The sequence below is a fragment of the Protopterus annectens genome, chromosome 6.part0 (genome assembly GCF_019279795.1).
Source record: "Protopterus annectens isolate FY-2018-M chromosome 6.part0, PAN1.0, whole genome shotgun sequence".
Lineage (NCBI taxonomy): Eukaryota > Metazoa > Chordata > Ceratodontiformes > Protopteridae > Protopterus > Protopterus annectens.
In genome coordinates this window covers 1,744,690,988-1,744,717,312 of record NC_056737.1, presented here as the reverse complement: position 1 = coordinate 1,744,717,312, position 26,325 = coordinate 1,744,690,988, and the positions used below count along the sequence as shown (strand labels likewise).

General features: G+C 36.7%; 1 protein-coding gene across 8 annotated transcripts in view; it reads right to left on the bottom strand.

The window, feature by feature from the left end:
- Window positions 1-26,325, bottom strand: part of TNS1 (tensin 1) — a 2,530,757-nt gene that overhangs the window by 1,067,536 nt on the left and 1,436,896 nt on the right. For all 8 annotated transcript variants that reach the window (XM_044075133.1, XM_044075132.1, XM_044075134.1 and 5 more), the window contains 3 exons: window positions 13,102-13,224; window positions 1,956-2,020; window positions 821-904 (listed from right to left, as the gene is read on the bottom strand). In XM_044075133.1, coding sequence (XP_043931068.1) covers window positions 821-904; window positions 1,956-2,020; window positions 13,102-13,224 — 272 coding nt within the window. The remainder of the gene's footprint in view (window positions 1-820; window positions 905-1,955; window positions 2,021-13,101; window positions 13,225-26,325) is intronic.

The window sequence follows — 26,325 nt, the reverse complement described above, 5'->3', positions numbered from 1 at the left end:
CATTCTCTTCACAGCATGGTCCAATTTTTTCGCATTCCTGTGTATGCCTGGTATGAACTGTATTGTTTAGTTAATCTAGGCACTGAAATATGCATAATTTTATTGACAACACATCTTTAACCAGTATTGCTGTGGTTCAGCTTTAGTGCTAGCCCATGTTCTGCACTGGAAATACTTGTTTGCCTTGAAAGGTGAGAAGTCTGTCTTAATTTTTGTCAACATTTTATGTGATTGAGATGTCAGACTCACAGGCCTGCCTTTCTGAGGATCATTCCTTCCATTTTTTTTTTTTTTTTGAGAAAGTGTGACACACATTATCTAGCAGCTGGTTCCTGTGTATGCATGGTATGAACTGTATTGTTTAGTTAATCTAGGCACTGAAATATGCATAATTTTATTGACAACACATCTTTAACCAGTATTGCTGTGGTTCAGCTTTAGTGCTAGCCCATGTTCTGCACTGGAAATACTTGTTTGCCTTGAAAGGTGAGAAGTCTGTCTTAATTTTTGTCAACATTTTATGTGATTGAGATGTCAGACTCACAGGCCTGCCTTTCTGAGGATCATTCCTTCCATTTTTTTTTTTTTTGAGAAAGTGTGACACACATTATCTAGCAGCTGGTGGGTCACAGTTTCTGCAGTCAAAAACACCAGCTGTTTGCTATATTCTGCCAGAAAAATATTCTGAATGTAAGTTACAACTCCCAACTTTGCATTTACAATACCTATAACACAAGAAAGCTTTCCTATATTTGCAACTTAATTTACTAACCACACAACAAAACCTCAATAATTATCACAAAGGAAATTAAAGACTGACCTCTTCTGGGATGGCTGAATCACTGGAATCACTTTGTCTTCATAGAACCTCCTCATGGCAAATCTGTCAAGAGCTTGATCCGCGCTAAAGGAAATAAATAAGAAAAGATGTTATAAATATTCATATTCATATTAAGTATACGTAGCTCAGATGTAGTACATCTGGACAGAATATTATCTTACTTTTATTTTAACTTTTGTTAAGCAGGTAAGACACATTAGGATTCCAGCCTTGAGCCAAGAGCCTTAGACTGGGTAGCTAGCTGCTAACTAAAGAAGGTACTTATCTTCACCGAAAATTACAAGGCTGACTAGTGATTACAGGTCTGGGAGGGACTGCCATGCAGTATCTAGATATGCGATACCCTGAGTAGGAGGAAAGATCTGGAAGCTCACTTCGAATGTTTACCATGCAGCACGAGCTAATGTTCAGTACTGAACAGTGTGCTGAAATGGGAAAGGTGTCACTCAAGGGCTTGTCAACAATGTGTCTTGTAGAACAGGTTCATATCTAAATTTGGCATGTGTGTCATTTGTATATGTAAGACTCACAACTGAGAGTCAGAGAGAATGTTGATCAGTGATGTGAAAGTGTCACTATGTGTATATGAAAGGCAAAATTGTGCTACCTCAAAGTACTCCGCTCATATAGATTTCATAGTATACATAACTAGCAGGGGTGTGGGTGTGCAGCCCTCCACATTAGGGTTCAGAAGGACAAACACAGTGCAAAGATACTTTAAACAGCATTAAACATATTGTCTTGTTGATCACACCCTTGTGTTTAATGTTTTGGGACTCACAAGTGAGGGTCTCAGAGTCTGTTATGGAGTCAAGCCTGGCATATGTTACTCAGGAAGAAATGCTGCATCAGAGAAAATTTCTCCATCTCCTGCAAAGGGCATCACTGACTAGCACATTGTGGTACAACTTGAGTTACTGCGACTGCATTAAAAACAGCTCTGCTTTTTATGTTCTTTCTCTTCCATGTTTGTCAAATTGCATGTCTGCAGTCTCAGATAATGTAATACACTCTTAAGGGAAATTACACGGTGTTTTTTTCACATCTGTAACATCATTTGCCTTACTGTTTCTCAAGTTTTTTTTTGTATTTCACAAAACATGTTCAGTCATACCTTGCTGAAATGTTGCTGTAGTGCATGTAGGCTGCAACAACAACTCCCGTCCTTCCTTGGTTTCCCTGTAAAACAAAAATGTGGTCATTATAGACTATTTTTGCAATTTTACTTTTACTATCAGATCATTTTTAAGCTAATACAGTTATTATAAAATCATCTAAAGCTCAAGGTTTTAAATTGAATATAAAACATACAAAGCAATCATTAAAACAATTTGTATTATCCCTTAATGCTATAAAACTGATAACCATCAGCAAAGTAGAAGAATGGAAAGAAACATTATTTAATTATTGTAACAAAGCAGTGTTGAAACTTTTTTTTTCTATTTCTGCAAGGCTAAGAAAGGGGAGAAAGAGGATGGCGGTAGTAAAGGAATATGAAGGAATGGAAGTCTATTCAGATATGTATTCAAAATATCATATGTCTAAGAAACACTACAAGCAGTAAACAGTCAGTATTATACTTACTATTCAATGATCTCCACCAGGCACATTGATAATGCAGATTTACCATGATTAGCACTGTTTAACCATGAGGTCGAAGCAAGTTTACCGGCATGGATGTGGAACCAGGTGGCGATCATTCTTATTACTGATATGACTTGTTAGAAAAAGATGTTTTTTACTGTTTTTGAATAAGCACCGTTGGATAAAAGACATTGTTAAATTTCAAGGATTTGCTGGAAATGCCTGACCAATGTACGGAAAATATAAACCCTCAGGAATGTGTTTATGCATATGTAGTATATGCACTGATGATTAAGTTAAGCATTTATGGTATTTCATTTCTTGTTGTGTAATAAAGTTCATGGATACAACTGCTTTTCTCATTCTGAGTGCCTTCATTTGGATTTTTGTTTGAAGTTATTTTGCTTGGCACTGTTTCCTTGGCTTTTTGGTTTATATGTAGTATACTAATGGAGTTTGCTTTGTACCACTGATGGTATGGTATTTGGGACATATGAGTATGTTTTAGTGGCAGAAAAAACTGTGGTATGCTACACATGGCCAAGTTGAAAGCCAAAAAGTAAAGGTACTATTAAAATGTTGAAGATATTCTTTTAATATTTCCCATTAGACTCATAATTAAAGATATTCTTTTAGTATTTCCCATTAGACTCATAATTAAAGATATTCTTTTAGTATTTTTTAGAGACTCAATTATAAAGATATTCTTCTAGTATTACCCATTAAACTCATAATGGTAGCACATTCACTGCAAGTGTTTGCCTTGGTTGAACTTACAACTGTAAAAAAGGTTCCATTTAACCATCAAAAAGGCCCCCTATGCATCTTTTAGGACTATACGTATGAGAGGTATACAAAGTGACAACGTTTTTGTTACATAATCATCAGAACTGATAAATTACCAGATGTTTCTATCATAACTATGACATGAAAAAAAGCACTTCCATGTTTCCAATGTAATTTCAACAGATCTGAGCACATTTACCCTGTGGGATGTACATACAATTCTTCAAACGGTCATTTCAGAGTCAGTAGGGATAAACAGGAACACAGCAATGCATGAACTGCCAATGAAGGTCAATGTTCACTGCAAGACACAAAATAAGACTTACCCTAATGTCTTCATTTACTGCTTTTAGACAAGTTTTTAACTAAATGAAAATGCAGCTTAGGTGGTGAGGCTCAAGCAATTGCAGGTCATCTCTCATTTCATAGGGGAGTATTTGGTTATCTACAGCCATCCCTAACCTTGCATAAAGAGATTGCAGCTGGAGTACTTCTGAAGGGGCACAAAGCTACATATATAATTCCACCTAAATGATGGATGTGTCCAAGGTTCGCTGCATGTCAAAACATGCTATCTAATCATGAACTTTATCTTCTGATGTTTCTGTTCTTTTTTCATTCTGCTTATCAATTTCTCTCATCTACCTGAAATCTTAACAGCAACGTTTTCAACTTTCACAGAAGTATACTCATGTCTAAAGTCTTTCCAAAGCCTGTTCTTTTCTCTTTTACTTTACTAACAATGTCTATACTCCTGTGTAACCAAAATGAACAAGCTGTTTTGGAAGAGAAACTCTTTTTTACATTATATGAAAGATTTAATTCATCATCATCAATCCCCTTTTCCCCAATTTCTACATGGGGTTAGGGTATTATGTCAGCTGTCATCATCCGTCTCTCTTCAGTGACACTCTACTACTTTCTTCAATAGTCACGCCTAATTGCTGCAGGTCCTTCTCGACTGCTCTGGCTTTACTACCCAGGTTTCTGTACCATACAGTAGTACTGGTTGCACCACTGTTTTGTACATCTTACTTTTCAGCTTTTTTGGCATTACTTTGTTATGCAGTACCCTGACACTCTATGCCAGTTGGCTGCAGCCCCTCTGATTCTAATTTTGACTCCCCTTCTCCTTGCCCACCCCTCCCAGATACTTAAAGCAGTTAACCATTTCCACTATTTTCCTTCTATCTCATTTTTCAGCATCTCCTGATTCTCCCAGTTGCTGTCATTATAGCTGTATTATTTGTACTCAGTTTCATCCCATGTGCCATCAGTTTTGCATACCATTCCCTTATCCTTTGCAGATGTTCTTGCTCAAACTCTGCTTGTAATGCCACATCATCTGCATATGGCATCTTTGTTGATTTGTCCCCTCCAACCTGTTTGCTAATGTAGTCTATCATCAGTATGAACAGCAGCAGGCTCAGAGCTGAACCCCGATGCATACCCACTCCCATTGGAAGCCCCCTCTGTGAGACTGAATATTCTTCATACTTCAATAATCCGGTCTTTGTACATAGCCTGCAGTAATTCTACCAATGTTTCTCGGACTTCAAAACATTGCAGGACTGCCCAAACCAGCTTTCTTGGGACTTTGTCATATGCTTCCTCCAAGTCTAGGAATGACCAACTGGACTCTTTAATCATCTCTAGCTTCTTCTTAAGTATCTGTCTCACTGCAAACATCGGGCCAGTTGTGCTACATCCTGATCTGAATCCGAAATGCTCATCTCCCATCTTACATTATACTACTCTGTGTATCTGTTGATCAGTCACCCTCTCCAGAACTTTCATGCCTCTATACTGCCCACAATTGTGGATGCTATTTTGTTTTTCACCACTGGCACTAGTATGTTTATTCTCCAGTCAACTGGGATATGCCTTTCTCGACACACTTATATGAGTACCCTCAGAAGCCATTTCTCTCCCATTTCACCCAACATTTTTATCATGTCTGCTCTGACCTCATATGAACCTGCTGCTTTCTATTTGTTTTTGATTTCCTGTGGACTGGTGAGAAGGCTTTTACTGCATGCCTTATGAAGGGTGTCTGACTGTCTTCTTTATCTTTCTGTCTTTGCCTTGCAACCTAATTTACTTGTTTATTTATTGACATTTGATTACTGGGAAAGTCTGACTGGGTAGCAGCCCTTTTTCAGTGGATGCCTGGGGAGAAACGCTCCAAATTATTACAAAACATTTTAAGAACAATAATATTACAATCTTCAGAAATAAAACAAAAACATCTGTGGTTTAAATAATTATAATAAATTAGATATAATATAAAACATTTGTTAAAATCAATACAAATAAATCACAATCATTTAATATTTAGACAAATTTTAGGCAGTTTATAGAGAAATTAAAGGTAAGTTAGTCTAATACAAATAGGAACTGCAATATGAAGTGAGAGAAAAATGGACTTATGGTATATTTACAGAGAAAGTCATGGAAAAGAATTTGATAGAAGTAAGGAAGTAAGTGAAGGAGGAAGAGTAAGGAAGTATAAGGAATGAAAACATACTTGAATTTGAGCAAGAAGAGAGATAGAGTTTAGCTAGGAAGTCCATCAAAGTGGTTTTGAAATATGAGAGGGAGAGTATAGACCTGATGGATACAGATAAGGAGTTCCAGGCCTTAGCATCCTTGTACGAGAACAGACAATGCCCAGCAGATGTGCTAGGTTTGTAGATAGACAGGAGTTTCTGGTCACTGGATCGCAATGAGAGACTGGGAACATGGTTGTGTAGAATGTTTTTTAGTGCTGGGCATGAAAATGGATAACTGATGATTTTATAGGTGGTAAAAAGTTGTGCGTGTTAGCTGATGCGGCAGTTCTAACCAATTTAGGCATTTCAGTGCTATACAGTTGTGGGTTCTGAAAGGGTATGTGCTGCAAATTTAGCACCTTTGTTACAGCGTTGTTCAAGCTTTAATATTTGTGAAGTCTGGAGGGTAGTAACGATGGGAGCGCCATAAAGAAGAGAGGGGAGGAGATAAGTAGTGGCAAGTGTAGCTTTAGTTGCATCAGTGCGAAAGTTTTTGGCACTGTGAAGCATCCCTACTTTTTGATGAGTTTTTCTTATGTAATTTTGTATATGCAGATTGAATGTAAGATTATTATCCACGATCACCCTAATAGTTTGCTATAGGAAGTGACTTCAATGGCTGTATTATCAATAGAAAGGACTTTAAATTTAGTTTTTTCACGAGAGAGGAATTTGGGGAAAAAATCAGTAGTTTCGACTTTTTTGGATTGATTATGAGTTGGGAGTTACAAAGCCATATTTCAGTGGCTTTTAAAGCTTCCTGGGTAATTTTTGGAGGTGTGCCATGTTGTCCGATATGCAAATGAGAGTAGAATTATCTGCTTATTTTATTAGGGTTGCCTGTTGTATGGAAGTATAGAGTGTGTTAGTGAACATTTTAGAGAGAATGGGACCAAGGATAAAGCCTTGCGGTACACCGGTGGTGACTGGGAGGGAAGGTGAGAGTGTGGAGTACCATTTTACTGATTGATACCTATTGGACAGGTAGCTTTTGAACCACAAAAGGGTGGGCTGTGAGAGACACGGTAAGGACATTTGAAGAAGAAGTTTACTGTGACAAACTGTATCAACGGCTTAAGATTAGTTTGACATTATCTCTAGCTGTACTGACCATATCTTTATAGGTTAGAAGGACAGTGTTAGTACTATGGGAAGGATGGAAGCCATGTTGTGTAGGGGATAAGAGTTCTTTCTGCAGGAGATACTCTAAAAATTGTTTTTGAATACATTTTGCAAGTATTTTGGTGAGGGGAAGATAAGATTGCTATAGGTGTCTCTTTGTGCCATCTACTAAGTCACTTTCCAGAAACTGGCAAAGTGCCTCTGATGTCTTGTTCTTTGCTATTGCACCTCCTTTCTTAACCTCTTTATTAGCCAACTAGTATTCCTTCTTAGTCTGGTCCAGCTTTTCTATCTGCACTTTTTCCTGCATGCTTTCTTTCATTTGAAGCCTTCCTTGACTTCTGCATTCTCCCATCAGCTTTCCTTATGAACCTTATTTCCATACCTGGCTCAGCCACATATCTGTTCTGTACTTCTCATTTTTCTTTCATTACATCTCCTGTGTCTCCTTGCTACTAAAACTTATAGCTAATAATAAACAACCCCTATCTTACAGCATAAGCTGTAAATTCCTATGCCCATATGCCTGTATCACTCATTTTCCTAGCTGTACCAGTCACTTACTCCATCTTTCCTCATGTCAGCTTCACCACTTCTTGCATACTGCTCTTTGTACTCATCATCGATAACAATGCTCTAACATTCTACTATGTCTGTATTCCCACATTTCTCCCAGTATTTTCTTTGCCATTAAGACATGTTCCCCCATCTTGTCTCATACACTTATTCATTCTCTCCCTTGTTACTCTCTCTCTTTTCCTTTTGTTTTACAGAAACATCCACCCATTTCATTAGTCCCCCTAACTTTTCCAAGCCTTTCCTCTCTCTTTACTATGCTCCCCCACATTTTCCTTCCAGTATCCATGCTGTAAATATTATGACAATGCAAAAATATTATGTGTTATTTTAATATATTGACCAGCAAGCCCAGCAAAATGGAAGGCTAGGACATGTGACAGTATTCTACTGGATCCCCTTTCCTGTGGGGATGGCCATCCTGGAATTGATACCAGGGTATGTATTCCATGCTTATAAACTAGCAGGGCATGCAGCAACACAAATTATCAGCCTTAACAGCATTGCATCATTGTATATGGGATTCTGGCATGAAGCATATTAAAAAAAAACCTGTGATCATGAGTATTATATTGCACTTAGATGTATCAATCTCTTCTTGTCAACAAGAGGATTTCAGATTAGCCCTGTAGGTCAGGACTGACACCCAGTATTTGGGATTGAGAAGAGGAACCAGTGGCTACTGCTAGCCTACTCTGCACGGCCCAAAAAAAAATTAAAAAATGAGTAGTGCATACATAACTGTATTATGAAAATGCATGAATACTATGTACATTAAACATTATGACTATACAGGTCTAAGTACTATCATTTCAATTTTACAATAAATGGCCTTAATTATTCAAACACATGTGCACGATGATTGGGCAGAACAGTCAGTGTGCCCACTGTAAATCGAGATTTCCCAAACAGAAAAAAATCCACTTGAATTAATTTCCCTGCATTGCTATGCGGACAACTAAAACTACTAAAAAAACGTTGTAATTCTGCTACTGCACATACAATCCAACAACAGTTTAAAAAAATATCACACAGAAGGAAAACAGAGATTGAAGGAAATAAACTCAAAGACTACAGCATGAAGCTCATTACAAGCTTTCAGTCTTAATGCTATGCACTAACTGTGGACACTCAGAATAATGGTACTGCACATGACAGTGCAAATCTCACTTGAGCTAAAATTGTGAGCTACATTTTGCATTACTCCTGATATGATATGTATATTTTAATGTTTTAAAAGATTAGAAAATCATTTCACACATCTCTCACCGCCCTACAAACACACACACACACACACACACACACACACACACACACACACACACACACACACATATATATTTCTTGTACTTACATAATGCTTATTATTTGTTTGCTATAGTTTTATACAAACGAACTGAATGCAGGCTTGGCGGCTTAAATGGCTGTAGTGTAGTCAGATGGGCAGATGACTTGGAGGCAGAGTACAACCAGATGTTTGTGACATGACAACCAGATGTTTGTGACATGACAACGAGATATTTGTGAGAAGCAGTTCAGCCAGATGTCTGAGAAATACAAGACAGTTGAATTGCATGCAAAATGTTGATTGTGTCTTTTGAAACCATATAATTTCTCCAGGGGTAAAATATGAATTGTCCACAACTTTGCCTTGATGTATTGTAATATTATATACTTAAAGTCATTACACCTAGCATTAGACTGGTTTTAACTTTCGCAATGAGCAACCCTGGGGATCTAACATGAATGCAAACTTCAGAATTTTGAAACACGTTTTTATACATTCTATCACATCTGACAAAATGCATTAGGAATAGCTCATTAGTGCACTGAAATCTGCAAAACGGACTCATCCACAAGGCTTTCCTTACGACTGTTTCTTTCCAGAATTCTCCCTCCCACTGCAGAAGCACATATGGTAACTGTATTAGCTGTAACCACACCTAGAAATGCAGAGTTCACCTGAGTTAAAGGACAACATATTTATTATGTGGCTGAAATACTTTTCATGTGAGAAAGGAACACACTTTAGAAACTGTAATTAGTAAGCATATTTAGTTGATGAAAATTGGTGACTGACATTAACAGCCTAGTTAAACAGATTATACAGCACCCTGGGCAATATTCAGTTTTATAACCAGGGAGAAGGTAATTTCTAGCAAATTGTGGGACAGTTCAGATATTTTGTTACATTATTGTGATAATTTCTGGATTTATAAATCATGGGGCTTTTAAAAAATTAATTTGGACATACCTTATGCAACCAATGATATTAAATACTACTGTATTTTCTAAGAACATTGTTCTTACAGTATTAATGTTTGTATTTAACTCTTAGAATCAACACATACGGTTTTACAGTGAAATGCTAAAGGGTTAGTGAAACCTATGTAAAGATCTAAGAACATTACATGCTGTTCTAGCCATGGAAAATGTGGCTGCTATAACAACATTCATAGCGGTTGAAATAAAATGATTTTTTTTTTATGCTGGCTAGATTGCCCCTTGACTATAATTGTTCAGCAGACTTTCAAGCAAGACATATTCAAGAAATTTGTCAGTGTCCTTCTTGTCTCAGGGCCACAGCTTTTACCACTAAACTACAAACCTGGCAGAGGCAGGAGGTAAAATAAACAAAAAGAAAACTACCTGAACTGGTTGGTAATGATCCTGCACAAGGAAAAGGGGGCTCCTCTGCTGTCATTCAAACAGGATATGGAAATGTGCATTCTTTATGTTTACAGAAAGATCTGTGAGACATTTGTATGTATGCATGCCTAATAACAATTCTTGAAAAAACTGTTCTGTCAGAGCTAAAGAACTAGAGAAGTTTCCCAATTAGCTCTAAGCTTTAATGTCCTTGGAAGTAGTTATATTAGATGGGGGGGTGCAGGGGTTATGGTCCCCATGCATGGGATGTATGGGAGATCCTGTCCCACATGTAAAACATTTTTGTCTAAAGCCCATTCTATTAATCTCAACTGTATGGGATTCCGTGGATTTGTTCCTTCTTTCATGTGTCATTTTAATTGTGTTCTAATAGAGACCGTAGATATAGAAAGAAAACAACTTCAAATAGACCTGAGGTTCAATAACTGCACTCATTCACAAACAGGAAGTAGCAAGGACTAGGAGAGGAAACTTTCATTATTATGGACACTAATCACAGGTCCTGTAACCTTTCTGATTAGGTGTGCTTGAATCATCTGCCTAAGCAGTAGGATAGAATACTGAATGCACCAGCAAATTAAAAGTTGGGTTTGTCACCTGACTCTCTTGCTGTGTGCTGGGAGACAGATGTCATACACAAGTAACAGGAAGCTTAATGACACACATATGTCAGGTCACATTTAAGGTAGTTGGCGTATCTGAAATCTGTCTCTGCCTGCCCATCTTTATTTCAGTGGAACCAGGGCTGTCTTAGCATCATTGGCCCCCGAGCAAAGCAGTGCACTGGGACCCCTACTTACACAACCACTCACAGGATTAAAAATGAAAATGGGGCATTTTACACACACACACACACACACACACACACACACACACACACACACACACACACACACACACACACAAAATCTGGACGACACGTACTTGTTTCACTGTGGAAGCAGTAAGCCAGCAATGAACATTATGTAAAATTCCACATGGTAGGAAGAAGAGGTGACAAATGTACAAATGCAACTTTTAGGAAGGCTGCCACTGCATTCGGATAATTGACATTTTAGGATGGTTGCAGTCAGATAACTGACAATTTGGATAATCGACGCTCTACTGTACAAAGTTTTCTAATATCACATTTTTCATCATTTTCATAATTCTTCAAATATTTATAATTTAGTATAGTGTAGTATTCATTTATTTATTAACAGCAAGTCACAATATACATAGATTAGCATGGGGCCCCCGGGCAACTGCCCATTGTGCCCATGCATTAAGATGACACTGAGTGGAACATCATCAAAGAGCTCCACTGAGACAAACTACTTCAACAGCCTCTCCCACCTCTCAGGGAACTGTAGGCTGTTTTTGGAAAGGAAATTAGGTTAAGACTGGGAAACAGAATGGGTGGGCCTGATGACTTAATGGAAATGAACAGCTACAAGGATAAACTGACCCTTCTGTTGCCTTAGGGTTGACTCTCTTCTTCTGTGTTGGGCTGACTCCCTATCCCTTGTTCTGGGATGACTGCCCTCTTATTTAGGGTAGACAAATCTGCTGGATCATTTCCTGAAGTCAATTCTGGTTTCAGGTCGTCTGCATGTCCTTGCAGCTTTTGTGTATGTTTTTTTCTGAGTGCTCCAGTTTCCTCCCACATTTCAAAGATATTCAGTAGGTGGACTGGACACTAAAATGCCCAGAGGTGTGTGTGTTAGTGTCTGACTTTGTGTATCTGGATGGTATGGTACGGAAGAACAACTGCAGCAGGCCTACCCACCTGGCAGGGCAATCCCTGGCTCTAGATGATTGTCACTGTTGAAGTGACAACTTGACTCATGCGCAACTTGTTTCATATTAGAAAGGCAAGTAAATATGATGTCTACATAAGGTAAGGAGCAGTTAACTAATATCTTATCTTCTATGCTGCTTGACCTCAGCAATCAATTCATGACAGAATAATCTGCCACCAACAAAGAGGTTGATGAAAATATGCTTACAGGACCCAGATCTCATGACCAGGACAACAAGTGTACACCACACCCTGCACCCCCCTGGCTTACTCTTTCTGCTGCATTTTATCTTCTGTTAATTTAGCAGTGAGATGATAGTTAAAGATAGGAAAGCACCAGGCCTCTTGGGAATCCCAGCCCAGACTGGAAATGACATGAGTGTAAGGCTTTGACACATATCAGGGATTTGATTTCTGGCATTCTATTCTGTGGAAATCTGTACATGTTTACCTGCACAGCAGAAGCTACAATTTCAAAGTAGATTTTCTCATAGCATGTGAGATTGTCTCAAACCTGGCAATGGGCAGCCACTTGAGAAGCAGATAAGATGAGTTAGTATGCTTAATGATCAGCATAACTACAGAGTCTAGTCATTCAGATTTGATGGCTCTGGGTGGAAGAGGTTTAACTTTGACAGAAATAAACCAGTGCCTCATCCAGCTTTGTGTATGGAGGGATGAAGCCCTGGTGGTGATCCTGATGATCTTGCACTAATTAAAATGAGATAAGATGCTGAAGGAAGCAGCGAGGGAAGGTGAAAGTGAATAGCCAATACCAGCTCACCCCAGACTTGAAGCTAGCTCATCTGCTCCTCTGTACAGACCCTCAAACTGGCATCTACATCCTTACTGACTTGACTATAGGATACAGTGCAGGGGACAGTGCTTGACTGACTGGCAGCTGACGGTTGCAGATACTTATCCCCTACTCATCCCAGACAGAAAAGGGAGCAGGACAGACAATCTTAATTTACTGATGAATGATGAAAGGGTTCCAAAACCATTCTACCCTACTGAAAATGTAGAAACCTCTAAATTCTTATACCTTGCTGAGAAATGGAAAGTGGACCATTGTATCTTAACTAGTTGTGAACCTTGGACACCCACAGGGTAAGAAGAAGGTGATATCCTGCACTGTTTTACCTTACTTTGAGTGTCAGTCATAGTAAGATGATGCACAGTTACCTTACCTTGTTGTGAATGACGACCACATTACTGGGATGAGCATTAAGCCATGTGTCCATAGCCTTGCAGATACTACAGATCTTCTCTAAAGCAGGGGCATGAAGATTGGGCCAGGAAAAGTCCAGCACCTAAGGAACAAAAAATGAGACAAAGGTTAATGCAGAGCATTGAAACATGAGCAGCTGCACCCTCATTCAAGAGTTTCTTTAGGCTTCCAGAGGACAGAAAATAAGATATTAACTCTTATTGGCCCTCACAAGGAGGATCACTGTCTTACAACAAACAAAATTAATAGGCTCTCAGTTGAAGGTCCAGCTTCTTTTCCACTGAATACTTTTTAAATGATTGAATGATCACTGCTATCCTCCATTTGAACAATTCCTACATTATACAAACTTAGCCTGTACACCCAGAAATACAAATGCTGTCCTTCTTATTTGATCTCTTACACACTAACAGTAGCCAAAAGGTCATTTTCTAAGTTAACACCGGACAACTGGGACAAAATAACATAGGAGATCAGCTCCAACATCACAACAGAAGATTTTAGGAAATTCTTGTAGAAGCATGTTAGAGAAAACTGTCAGTGTTACTGTTTTGTTAATCACAGTTAAATAAGAAAACACAGCTCTCTTCAAAATCAGTTATTCGTTACATATCTCAGATATTTTAAGCAAGCTCCTTACCTCTCTACAGTGTAACTTAGCTCTTATAATCTCTACACATATTACACTAATTTTATCTCTTTGTTTTCTTATTTATTTGGTATTCTTTGGACCCTCAATAAACTTCCACCATTTTACCACTTTAGGCTTCTAAATTTCTTCAGCTTTCATAACCTACATATTTGGGTGTATTTAATTTCATAGGTTCATAGGCGTGTACTAGGCTAATGGCCCTGGAGCTTTTACAAGCCTAGCCCATAGAATTACCTGATTTTACTGAAAGCTCATTTGGTTGAATTAACATTCACAGAAAACTATACAGGGTTATAAAAACTCACTGCAGATGTGGTTTTGGATTACAGGAATTACAAAGTAAATTATTATCTAATGTCCAATGTTGTGTTGTATTTCCATATCTACAGGACTTTTTGCAGCAGGAGCAGGGATTCACTGTGCAAGTAGTTTCTCTTTTCCTCATCTATTATGTAGCTGTGCAGTTACTATATTTAAGTAACAGGGACATGGAAGGTTCAGGGGATTGTACCCCTGCAAAAAATGCTTTTTTGAGTGGATATTTACTGCATATAAAAATTTATATGAAATATAATTCAGTGGAATGAGTTTTCAATGAAATGTGTTCTCGTTCAATTGTGTTAGTAGTTTTTTATTCAATAAATTAGTATTTTGAAGCAGCAAAATATATTTAACATGAATTATTTATTTACTTTAGCAAAAAGCCATGACTGGGTGTGGGCAAAGTGGAATATTCCCACAGCTGGAGTGATTAAATAAAGCAAACTGTGGGTAAATCTTGTGTTACCTATACACAAGACTGGATTATTGCTATTATACAATGACATTATATAAGAATAATAATATATAATGTCCCTGTATAAAATCACTTTAGTGTTCCTGCACCGGTTTCTGGTGTCTAATGAATGGAAGATATGTATTTTGCATGCTCTGTTTATGCGTGAGAATGGTGCGCAGTGCATTGCTGCATTTGTTTGTTTTTTCTGCGTCTGCTGTGCAGAATCTACATGGTCTCTGAAGAATACCACGCTGTCTAGATTTTTGCACAATATATAGATGTTTACCTCATACTTTTTGCTACATTCTTCACAAAGCAGTGGTTTTCTGGCAAATCACTGAGGACCGAAGTTATTAAATAATGACACTCACTTCTGTTTAGAATGTAAGAGGTTGTTAGGTTTGCTGTGGAGCTGCTTGCAGGGGCACTTCCAGAAGTATTGTATTATTCTGCTCCATGGAGAAAGTGTTTTTTTTACATCTTACATTTTCCACTGAGTGGCGCAGAGAAAGCAAGTTAACAGAACTTTTTCTGCTGGTTGAACACTCAATTTACAATGAGTATACTTCTGTGTGGAGTCTGCATGCCCTCCCCGCGGTTGGGTGGGCGTTCGAAAGACATACGTAAATGGACGTGCCTTCGTTGAAGGTTGAACGTCGAGCTGGCACCTCGGCGTTTGTGAAAATCTACTGCCAATCATTAGTGAACCGGAGTTCCGCTGTGGCGACCCATAACCGGGAAAAGCCGAAAGACAACAACACTGGTTGGTCTAGCCAATCAGACTGCAAGTTTTTGAATATTAAATTACATTTATTAGGCAATGATGTACATTTCATCGCTTAGCCTGAGTTTTAGACATAGCCAAAAATATGGCAGGAAAGGGCCATAATCAAGCATAGTTTTAACATTTGAATCTAATTCACTTTAAAAGTCAACAGATGGTGAGGTTTTGCATCAACTTGCATTTTTCTGAACAACAGGATGTATGAAACTTGTCTGGCATTATCGAGTAACTGTAAAAGTTCGGTCAGTGAGCAAAATTATGAGGAAAAAAGATGTTCTGTGAAATTCTGAAATGGTAAAAAGAAGTAGGTATGATCAGTCTGGATGGAGCTGTTTCTGTAAGTATAAGCTGAATTTACAATGGGCATTCTGGTTGGACTGTTGAACTGGTGGAATTGTCCAATCAGCATTCACATTTGTGAATACAAATGAGACTTTATTGTACAGTTTACATTGTGATACATACCTACTGCCTGCAATTTTGTTGAAATTGTTCTATATGTATGAAAATTGCTACTTTTCTCAAACAAAACTCTGAGCGACTAAACAGATGGTCAACATCTGTTGACAAAAGCAACAGCTCGGCTGATTATCAGGGTTGGGGAATTTGCCTTTTCTCTGAGTCTTGAGTGTGTAGAATATATAATTAGTGGGGAGTGTGGGAGGTGCTGGGGGGCTTGCCCCAATTGCAAATTGGATTCTGCTGACAAGTTTTTGCATGCACTAAGATTGATGCTTGGCACATGCTTAGTAGTATATCAACATGTATAATTTCTGTTATCTGGTGTTGACATTATGCATGTTGATGTTAGCACTGTTCAACAAAGGTAAGCAAAGCCATATTATATATACATATGTATACATATGTATATATATTTTATATATATATATATATATATATATATATATATATGTAGATGCATATGTCTATAGATAATATATATATTAATTACATAATACATATATATATATATATATATATATATATATATATATATATATATATATATATATATATATATATATATGTGCATACATACATACATTTTTACTATCTTCATCATCTCCCCAATTTTTTTTAAATTCATGTTTAAACATTCTCCATTCTCTGCCTTTACAAACTTTGACGCTGTACATAAACGTGACAAAGCAGAATTTATAACTGGATTTAATTGCCCAGTCTCCTTCATTTTCCTCATAAACAACGCATCTCTTTTTACTGGGTGTAATCTTGAACCCCACATGAAAGAAAATACCATTTGCAAAGTTTTTGTATTTTTCTGGAATAATATAAACATTTGACATATATGCAATTTTCCCCATTAATAATGCATGTACCAGATTAACCTTTTTCTGGACTGCTAATCTGTACACCTTCCACATAAGACATATTTCTTTTATCATACCCTCCCATTGCATTATAACTACATCATTTCCTTAAATGTTATCCTTAGCAAAGACACTTCATTCATTGAAAAATATACATCCTACATTTTCAACATATTACTTAAACCCTTAACTGTATATTTGTTTAAAATCATTCCTATTTCATTTAAACATTCATACAAACAAACAAAAACTTCCTTCATCCATATTTTGTTGCTAGCAGTTATAGCTATATCATTTGCATATGTCAGAAGTACGGGAATTAATACATCCTTTTGCTTCACATATCTAACACGTTTCATTTTATAAGCTATTTTGCTCACCATATTCCACTCAAGGGACATCCTTGTTTTATACCACATTTCATACATATTTCTTTACTCAGCCACCATTCAGCAACACTCGTACTCGCTTATTTTGTTGTGCTGGCATACACACTCTCTTAATTTTATAACTTATTCCATACTTTTCCATACTTCTCACAAAGCATTACGGCCTACTGTATCAAATGTTTTACTAATATCTTCTATCCTAAGCTTCCCATCCTCCCTTTTACTTATAATATCATTCCCAACTTCTCCCATAACCAATAAACATTTATGAAATCCCTTCCTGTTTATGCAATATATACTTTCTTCCATAATATCCCTCACTCTTCCTTCCATTCTCCTTTGTATTATTTTCATAAAAATATAATCTGTATTGTTTAATGTGATGGGTCTTCTATTTTTTATTTGATTTTTCTCATCTTTCTTCAGTATAAATGTTAATATCCTACTACATAATTCTTCATAAACAAAGCCTTATTTCAATCATTCATTCATTCATAACTTTTGCAAGATACTCTTTTTGCCAATCTATTAATTTCTTATGTTTTCCACAACCTTTACCATTTGTCCCTGGTAATGAATCGATATCTACTTTCTAAAGTACTTTATCCAATTCACACATATTCATTTCTTTTTCAGATTCTTCCTTAACTCTTCCTGAAAACTTTTGGTTACCTTCCATTCTCACCTATCTTTCTTCTTTTCACACTTACAAATATTTTCAATGTGCTGTACTATAGCACTCCTAATTTAGTTTTGCTTTCTTTTTACTTATCCTCTTACAGACAGGCAGACACCTCTTCTCTTCTCCCTTTAAGATAATATTTCTGAATAAATCTAAATAGTATTTTTTCTTGATTTCTTTTATATATTTCTTTTTCATTATCATAACAACTCTATAAATTCTCTAATACATTTTTATGCATTTTCTCATTAGCTGAAGGAGTAACATAATGATGAATTGCTCATGACTCCCTTGGTAGAAGAAGCACTAACCACCTACAGCTATTAGAAACAGACAATCCAGTCACTGATAAAGATGTAGACAATGACAATGACCAGCTATAGGACAGTATTGTGGAATGAATTCAAACTGTAGGTGGCGTGCCAGAAATGAGTGATATTTCAGTGTTTATACTCACTTTCCAGATTTCTGTCTTGCAAATTAAAAAAGCCCTTTTGGCTGTTAGTCTAGTAAACACCCATGGACCGGTTTAGCAGCCGTAGACTGGCAATAGTGACCATTCTGAGGTGGGTCTGATGATGGAAGTGAGTTCACTAGCAGCAGGAGATCAGACATCCTTTGCAGGAAATGCTGAGGAGAATTAAGATGCTTTGAGGGACAACAGGAGCTGCTATAACTTCTGCTACATTTGTTACATTAGAACAGCATTGTTTTTTGTTGCAGTTTCACTGGCTAAAGGAGGTGGTTTCCATAGACAGGTATGCATTCTGGAATACTGCAGTTCAGCAATTATTATTATAGTATCCCAGGTTATAGCTCTAGCTCATTTCTCATCTAAGGCAATTTATGACTTAAATTTGGAACTAGAGAAGATTTATAAAAGTTTCAAATAATTTTGTAATAAAAAAAATATCCCTAATGGATGATTTTTTTAGTGCATGATCTGAACTTGAATTGCAAGTGAACAGTTAAAAAATGGACAACCGTTTTGGTGCAGGATGGCATTCACAGAGCTCTTTCCCAGATTTCTATAATGATTTATTCTTTACTGAAAACTGTGGACAACTCAGCTGAAAGGTTGGCAGGTTGAGAAGAGCTTGAAGAATTAGTTTTGATGAACTGAATGTATGACAAGGATGTATGGAACATGTCTACTTTAAAAGATACCAAAGTCCAGTGCACAAGGCTACACTTACACTTTTCCATTTATAGATACAGAGACTCCACACAGATCATCCATGAGTCACTAGGAAAGCAGGCCTAAGACCCTAATGTCTACTAAATCTGCTTTCATACTGGGGGATATTTTAGTCATAGATGACTCTATAGCTAGTCATGCAGACTCCACACTCACCAAACTGGACAAGGACAAGGTGATTGTAAGCTGCTTGGCTGGTATCAGAATCTGTTAAGTCACAAGGGCCCTAATGTCTTTTAAAGTAGACAAACTGAATATGACCTAGTACTGGCCCATGTGGGAGTGAACGACATGAAGTGCTCCACACAGCAGGACATGGGGAAAGAAATGGTGGAACTTATAAGGCAGGAAAGGCACTGGTCTTGAATATCTTGATTTCACCAAGAATGATGCCTAGATACTAAGTCAACATAATTGTCTTTAACAACTTGCCAAGGTGTTGACGTCATTCTAAGGGGATCCAGTATGTGTCAGCCTGGAAGAAGGATAAACATTGGGCATTCTGATGGTAGATAAGGCTTCTTGTTTAACTAGGGATGTCTTACATCCCTGACAAGACAGCTTCTGCACACTGGCTTAAGCCTTTTCTTCCACCATAGTGTCTTTGTCCCATTACTGGAAACTGATACATAGCAAACAAAAACCTCAAATCCAGACAACATTGTGGCAACACTAGTCAATGTTAGGAGTCTAAACAGAAAGATGTCTGAATTTGAGGCCCTCATGCAACTCAAATACATTTTTATCTGTTTACTTACAGAGACATGGGTTCAATAAAATGAAAACAGTCTTTCTGCAACAGGGTTTAGAGTATATCAGGCCTTCAGGCCCTTGGGTAACTTTGAGCAAATATATGTATTTGTCAGAAATACCATCATCTCATATCAAATTACCCACAGCCCAAACCTGGAGCTCCTGGAGATTCAAATCACCCTTAACAAATCCAGCTATTAGTTCACTGTTAAGTACAGAGCCTCATCAAAGGTCATGGAAATTACCTTAACACCATTCAGGTGTTAAATATCAAATCAAATACTTTGGCACATATACACCTCCTAAAACAAATATACTCAACATATTTTAGACATTTTAATGCCAATGCCAATGTACCATTGCAAACAGAAAAAAATACCCACTAAAGGCTCTAACATCCTCGACTTAGTTCTTACTAACCTAGCCCTGTCAGTATATTATCCCACATTTCCTCGTACTTCGTTAAATCAGATTAAAAAAGAAAACAATTCCACTTGAGATGTAAACAGTTAATTTATTAAAAAGCAAAAATTTTAAGAAACAGTCTATTACTCATTGTTAGTAAACAATCATAACCATTAAAAAACACGTAGTTTAAATCAAATTCACATGATTACAATACACCAAGTGAGACATAATAAACAACAACAAATTTAATTATTTATTTTTTAAGGATATATGACCTTGTCTAATATTCGATCGCAGGGAGGTAGTTCATTTTTTCCTTTAATTGTTTTGGTACCTATAAAACTATGAATTTAGTATATCTAGAAACCTGTGAATCATGTAGTTGTTTTTATGTAGGCAAAACAAACCGGATGCTAAGAGAATGTATATCTCAACATCTTTCTGATATATGTAGTTAGGTTATGACAAATGCTTTGGCGAAACATGAGAATGATAATGAATACGACCATAAATTTACATTTAAAAAACAAAAAATATTAGGGATAGTTACAATTATTCATTTATCCAATGCTCTAATCTGTTAACTGTTTTGCAACTAGAATTTGCTTTCAATTATATCGATTTTGAGCTGTGTTTTTCATGTTTTTTTTTTTTTATTTTACATGTGTCATTTAATACTATTACCACAAGGTGGCACTGGACTTAATGATAATAAAATTCTATGGGGAGATTTTTGTCTTATAAAGTTCACATTAGTTTTATCTTGCACTGTCCTTGGAGTCTGCTTTTTTAGTTTTTTTTTTGTTTGTTTACGTTTGTATAGTAGCTGACTGACTATTTGTTTTTTGGTTGCTCACAAATTTACATTTAGAGTTATTACTACCCAACAATCGAATATTGTAAGGGGTGATAAATCTTTAAAAACTGAATGTTCTGAATACAAATTGATCAATTACTTTTGAGTATATATATATTTAGGTTTAAATAATATAGTCAGCATTAAACCAGTTTTACAAATAAGGGTTTTAAGCACTGAAAATTATGGAAAAATATACATTAATGCAGAGCTCATCCATAATAAAAGCATACATTTTTATCCCATGGATATAGCCAATACAGTAAGAGAGAAATTTAGTGCTAGCTTTACCTATCTATCTCCATTCTTGACCAAACTATCCCTAAAAAATTTGTTTCTCCTAAAATCTCCTTGAAACAAATTGTAGAATCCTTATCAGAGGCTAAAAATAATTCTTCAAAGGGGCCAAATAATATAACAGGTTGCATTCTCATCAGAGCCAAAATATGAACTGTCAGAGCCCCTGCATAAACTGCTCAACTTCAGCCTGTCCACATGGTTGTGGCAAATACCTGGACAGCAGCCACTGTGACTGTCCTATACAAGGGTGGTCACTGTACAGACCCAGGCAATTATAAGCTCATCAATCCCTCCATCTATGGAATTTATCATAGCAGAACTCATTTATGCAGAAATAGGCAACTTCACTGTTCTAGCCCCAATCATTTTGGTTTTGTGAAGGGCAGGTTCTGTCTTGCAAACATAATAAACTTCTCTGAAAGTGTTATAGAGGCAGAGGACAGTAGTTACTGCATGCACAAAGTTTATTTTGACCTGACCAAGGCTTTTCATTCTAGCCCTCATGTTAGCATTACTGAAAACTCAGACAAAGTTAATGTAAAATTCTGTGTTGTTCACTGGATAGTAAGTTGACTCTCCAACAGATACCAAGTTGTGAAAGTTGCTGGTATCTTCTCTGAATATAAAACTATAAACAGTTGGGTAACAGAGATCAGTGTTTGTCCCTCTCCATTTGCCATTTATTTTCTGATAGCCAAGCCAATAACCTAAACTTGTGGTTTACCACTTCTGCTAGTGTCTACAAGCTGGCCACTGTTTTTGGGTCTATGGTTAATCTTTGAATGGACTAACCATTGAATGGCACATCATGGAAAGCAAACTATCAAACGCCCATTCCTCAAACATGCACTTCATCGAATCTGTGTGGATGGGAAAGCAACTAGTTCACCAACATTAGTTCACCAACATTTGCCTATCCCACAAACAGCAGGATATTAAACCCACCCAGTTGGGGGCTTCACCCCCATACCCCACAACATGGACCCCCAACTATATATACATGTAAACTCTAAGATCACACTACAGTGAGGAAAAGTGAAATTAGGATGTGCTGTCAAACTAGTTACTTTTTCCATCTCACAGGTTCAATGAAGTGCATGCTCGAATAACGGACGTTCGATGGCTTGCATTCAATGATGTACTGTTCAATGCTTAGTCCGTTCAACAATTAACCATAGATCCACTGTTTCCTGCTCATCCACTGAAACTTAACTGCTCTAAGAAGTGCTGTAATATGAATACTGACTGCAGCAGTCTCAAACTAAATGCAAAAAATACAGCATATTAGCATTTGGCAAAAAAAAAAAAAAAACGGCTTCCACACCATATGTTAAGTGGTATTCCTCTCCAGACAGATACTGCTATAAGAGACCTAGGTACTTATCTGGGCAACTGTCTCTCAATTTGATCATCATGTTTCCACCCCATAGCCAGGAAACAAGTCTATTTAGCCTAACAAATGTTCAAGGGAATATCTTCAATATTCAAAAAAAGTTATCTTACCACTGGACACTTCCGTTAGCAGAACCATCATTGAATATGATGCCCCCATTGGTATAAACAAATACAAGATTATCACTCAATTGGAAAGGTCTCAACAATTTCTAATCAATAAAATTAAAGGCCTTAAATCCTTCAGCTATCGTGATATACTCACACAACTTTCCTTACACTCACCAGCCTACCAACTGCTCGGAAATAACCCATGGCTCACTATTAAGCCACAAAAGACCCAGTCCTATTTGACATCATGTTTCTTCATAATACCAGTGGCTCTACAAATATCCATACTAGGGACCTATGTCTACACTAACAGATAAACAAGACTTGCTGAAGGGATAAGCCCCTAACTCCTTGTATTCTCAGCTGACTGAATCACCAGAGGTCAAGCAAAATACCACTTTGTCTACCTTTAAGGCTAGTCTTGATGACTGGATTGGTAAACACAATTTAATACCAGGGTTATCACGTACAGCTCTGTCCAGCTTGGAACATAAGCACTATTAAGTGTTCATAGAGGCTGGCATGTAATTGTAAGTTTGTCTTCTTAAATGTGTATATGACTACATGTCTTAGGACTTCTGTAATTTCTTGCCTAGTATTGGTTTTATGTTCCTTTATTGAAAATCAAATTTTCAAGTCCTTTTTATGATGTGTGCTTAGTTATGCTATGCATGTCCTTTTAAGAATGAGTATCCACTATTAATGTGTACTGAGTGTGAGCAATGTTTAAAACACGTACAAATGAATTTAATTTTTGTGTAGACTGTCCAGACCATAGGTGCCAGTTACTACGAATTCAAGGACAGATGAAAGTGTTTCTTTAAGTATTGAGAATAAAGTGTCATTCTCAAGTTTCAGATCAAAAGAAGCTCTTTGAGCACAGCCTTCTCAATACTTGGATAAGAAGGAAGGTCCTAAAGAGGGTGTAAGTCAAGAAACAGATTTAATATGCTTTCTGTGTTAGAGAACCGCAGCAGTGATACCAAAATCTAGAACTCTCTCTCAGTCTCACAGGTTGCCAAAGGAAGAAAAAAGTGCAATAAAACATGAACATTCTCAGTAAGTGTAAATAACTTGCAGTTGTCTAGTCAAGGTAAGAAGTATTCACTTATTTAAGGAAGTGTGGTTGCTGTGCATTGTAATATATCAGAAACATCTCTGTACTTGAACAGGAAAGAACAACTTTTTTTTTTTTTTTATGTGAATCAAGTTTTTGGTCTCTGAGAAAAGATATGTGTTCAGAAGTGGTTATGATTTTTAGAAATCCAACCATTAAAGTTTTGAAATGTTATTTACTGGATTCAGGGAAATATCTAGTGTTTTTTTAAACTTTGAAGACAGGAAATGGAGATTTGGAAATTGCTTAATAGATATGAAGATATGATGCCTGTGCAAGGGCAGCCACCATGAACATTAACACATCACTGGTTCAACACACCACACCCAGTTACTTGGATGAAAAACAAAGGAAAAGTCAGGATAAGAGGAATATGGATATAAAGTATTATTAGGAAATATTGGTTAGATTCAAAAGGTCTGTGTGGTTATTCTTTTCCATAAATGGGAATCAAACCTTTATTTGCTTAAGGGCATGGGAAACTTTCTATACATCATTTTTTTCAGATCATAGGGTTATATACGTTTAAGTACATCATTCAAGTTATTCTAAGAGTGTGAACTTTGCCATTTTTAAGATGAGAACTCTCCAGTTACTGAAGAAAGATTTTTTTGTTCCTTATTTGGAAAAGTCATGGTAGGACAGTTTAGACTTGAGATAGGCCAGTTGCTCATGGACTGAGTGGGGGCACATGTAGAGACAGGGTGGTAAAAGACTTGGAAAAGGTATATTTCCTTAGCTCAAGTAGTTAATATTTCATTGGAAAAAACAATTACTTGTTAAACGACTCTGCTAATTGTGCATGAAAGGTGAAGGAGCAATTATTGGAACATTCTGTTCCACAGAGGAAAGAAGGTAAGCATCTACTGGCAGGAACTGTAGGAACAATTAGAGGAAAGGATGACATTTTTTTAAAAATACAGGTTGAAATTGTTACAGTATTATCAAACAAGCTGCAAACAACAGAGCATTTTTATTTTTTTAAAGTTTGGAAAGTATAATCCCACATTTGAAGAGACCATTTTAGAACTTCAACTAAGAGATGAAGCTAGAGAAGAATTAAATAAGCCATTCTTTGAGTTTAAACTATCACTGAAAACAATTCAGAATAGCCCTTGTTCAGGGAGAGATGTAATCCCACATGATAAGTGATAAACAGTTAGGTTTCTTGGGAAGTATATTTAATGAATGACTACTTAAATGCTATCACCCAGAAGCATTAAATGGTTATATTGGTAGTTTGACAATAATTTGGAAGGATCAGGATGTAACTGACTTAAATAATTTCTGACCAAGCACAATGCTTAATATGGATTACAAGCTGGTTTCTGTAATACTTCACAAGACAGTTAATAAGCAAGTACAGAGGGTGTTTTCTACTTATTTGCATATACTGATCTCAAAAAGCAGGGCATTTCATATGTTACGAATAGTTGAGGAGTATTTTGAGTTAGGTAAAGTAGGTGTGTTTCTTTGGAAGTTGAGATTTGGTAAAGCATCTGACGGAATTTCATATGAAGTAGTTCTTAAAGTGATTACTGAATTGGGGTAGAGCTAATTTTTGTTCTTTGATGAGTATTGCATACAAGCATGCCATTATGATCACTTAGATACTGAAGTTTCTATTAGTCAAGCAATATGGCAGAAATGACCATTTAGTTTGCTATTGTCTGCAATGCGTATGCTTAGTATTTCCTGTTTGTACAAAGAACAGATACCTTCTTTTGACTCAGGTGGTTTTTCTCTATATGATGTTTTGCTTTTATATGGGTATAGTGTGGTGCAATTTTAAACTTTAATGCAACAATATTTTACTATTTAAACAATTATGGATTAGGGCTGGGAGGTTGGCATAATGGTTAAGGTGTTTACCTTGCAAACATAAGGTGCAGGGTTTGATTCTCACATGGAGTGATTGGCTAGGCTGAAAATGGCCCGCAAGTGCAGTTAACTTATTACTAATCTATGAACCTATGTAGATTTGTTTTTAATTAAAGGCTTAGGATATAAGGGTTTAACTTGCATTAAGTTTTGTAAGAAAACTTGACATTCTGGGTGCTCATTTTATGGAAAAAGAAGTATAGGAACAAAAAATTATTTTAGGTAAGATGTCATAAAGGATTAAAATTTCGAAAGGTATGAAACTTTCTTGTGCTACGACATTCTATATTTTAATGCGATTTATATTCAGGCTATGCCCCTATCTGGCAGGAATATTTTTTGTTGTTGTTTCCAGAGCAATTGGAATCACAATTTAATGGTATATATTTCAGGAATTTGGGGAATCATCTTAATCCTACAAGAAAGAGAACCTTGTATCAAGAGCCGAAGGATGAGGAAATTAATATGACTTACAGTTTTCTGTTTACAATTTTTTTTTCACAAGAAATTATCTATTAGAGAAAGAAATTGTTTCAGGGTAAAGAATTTTTTCT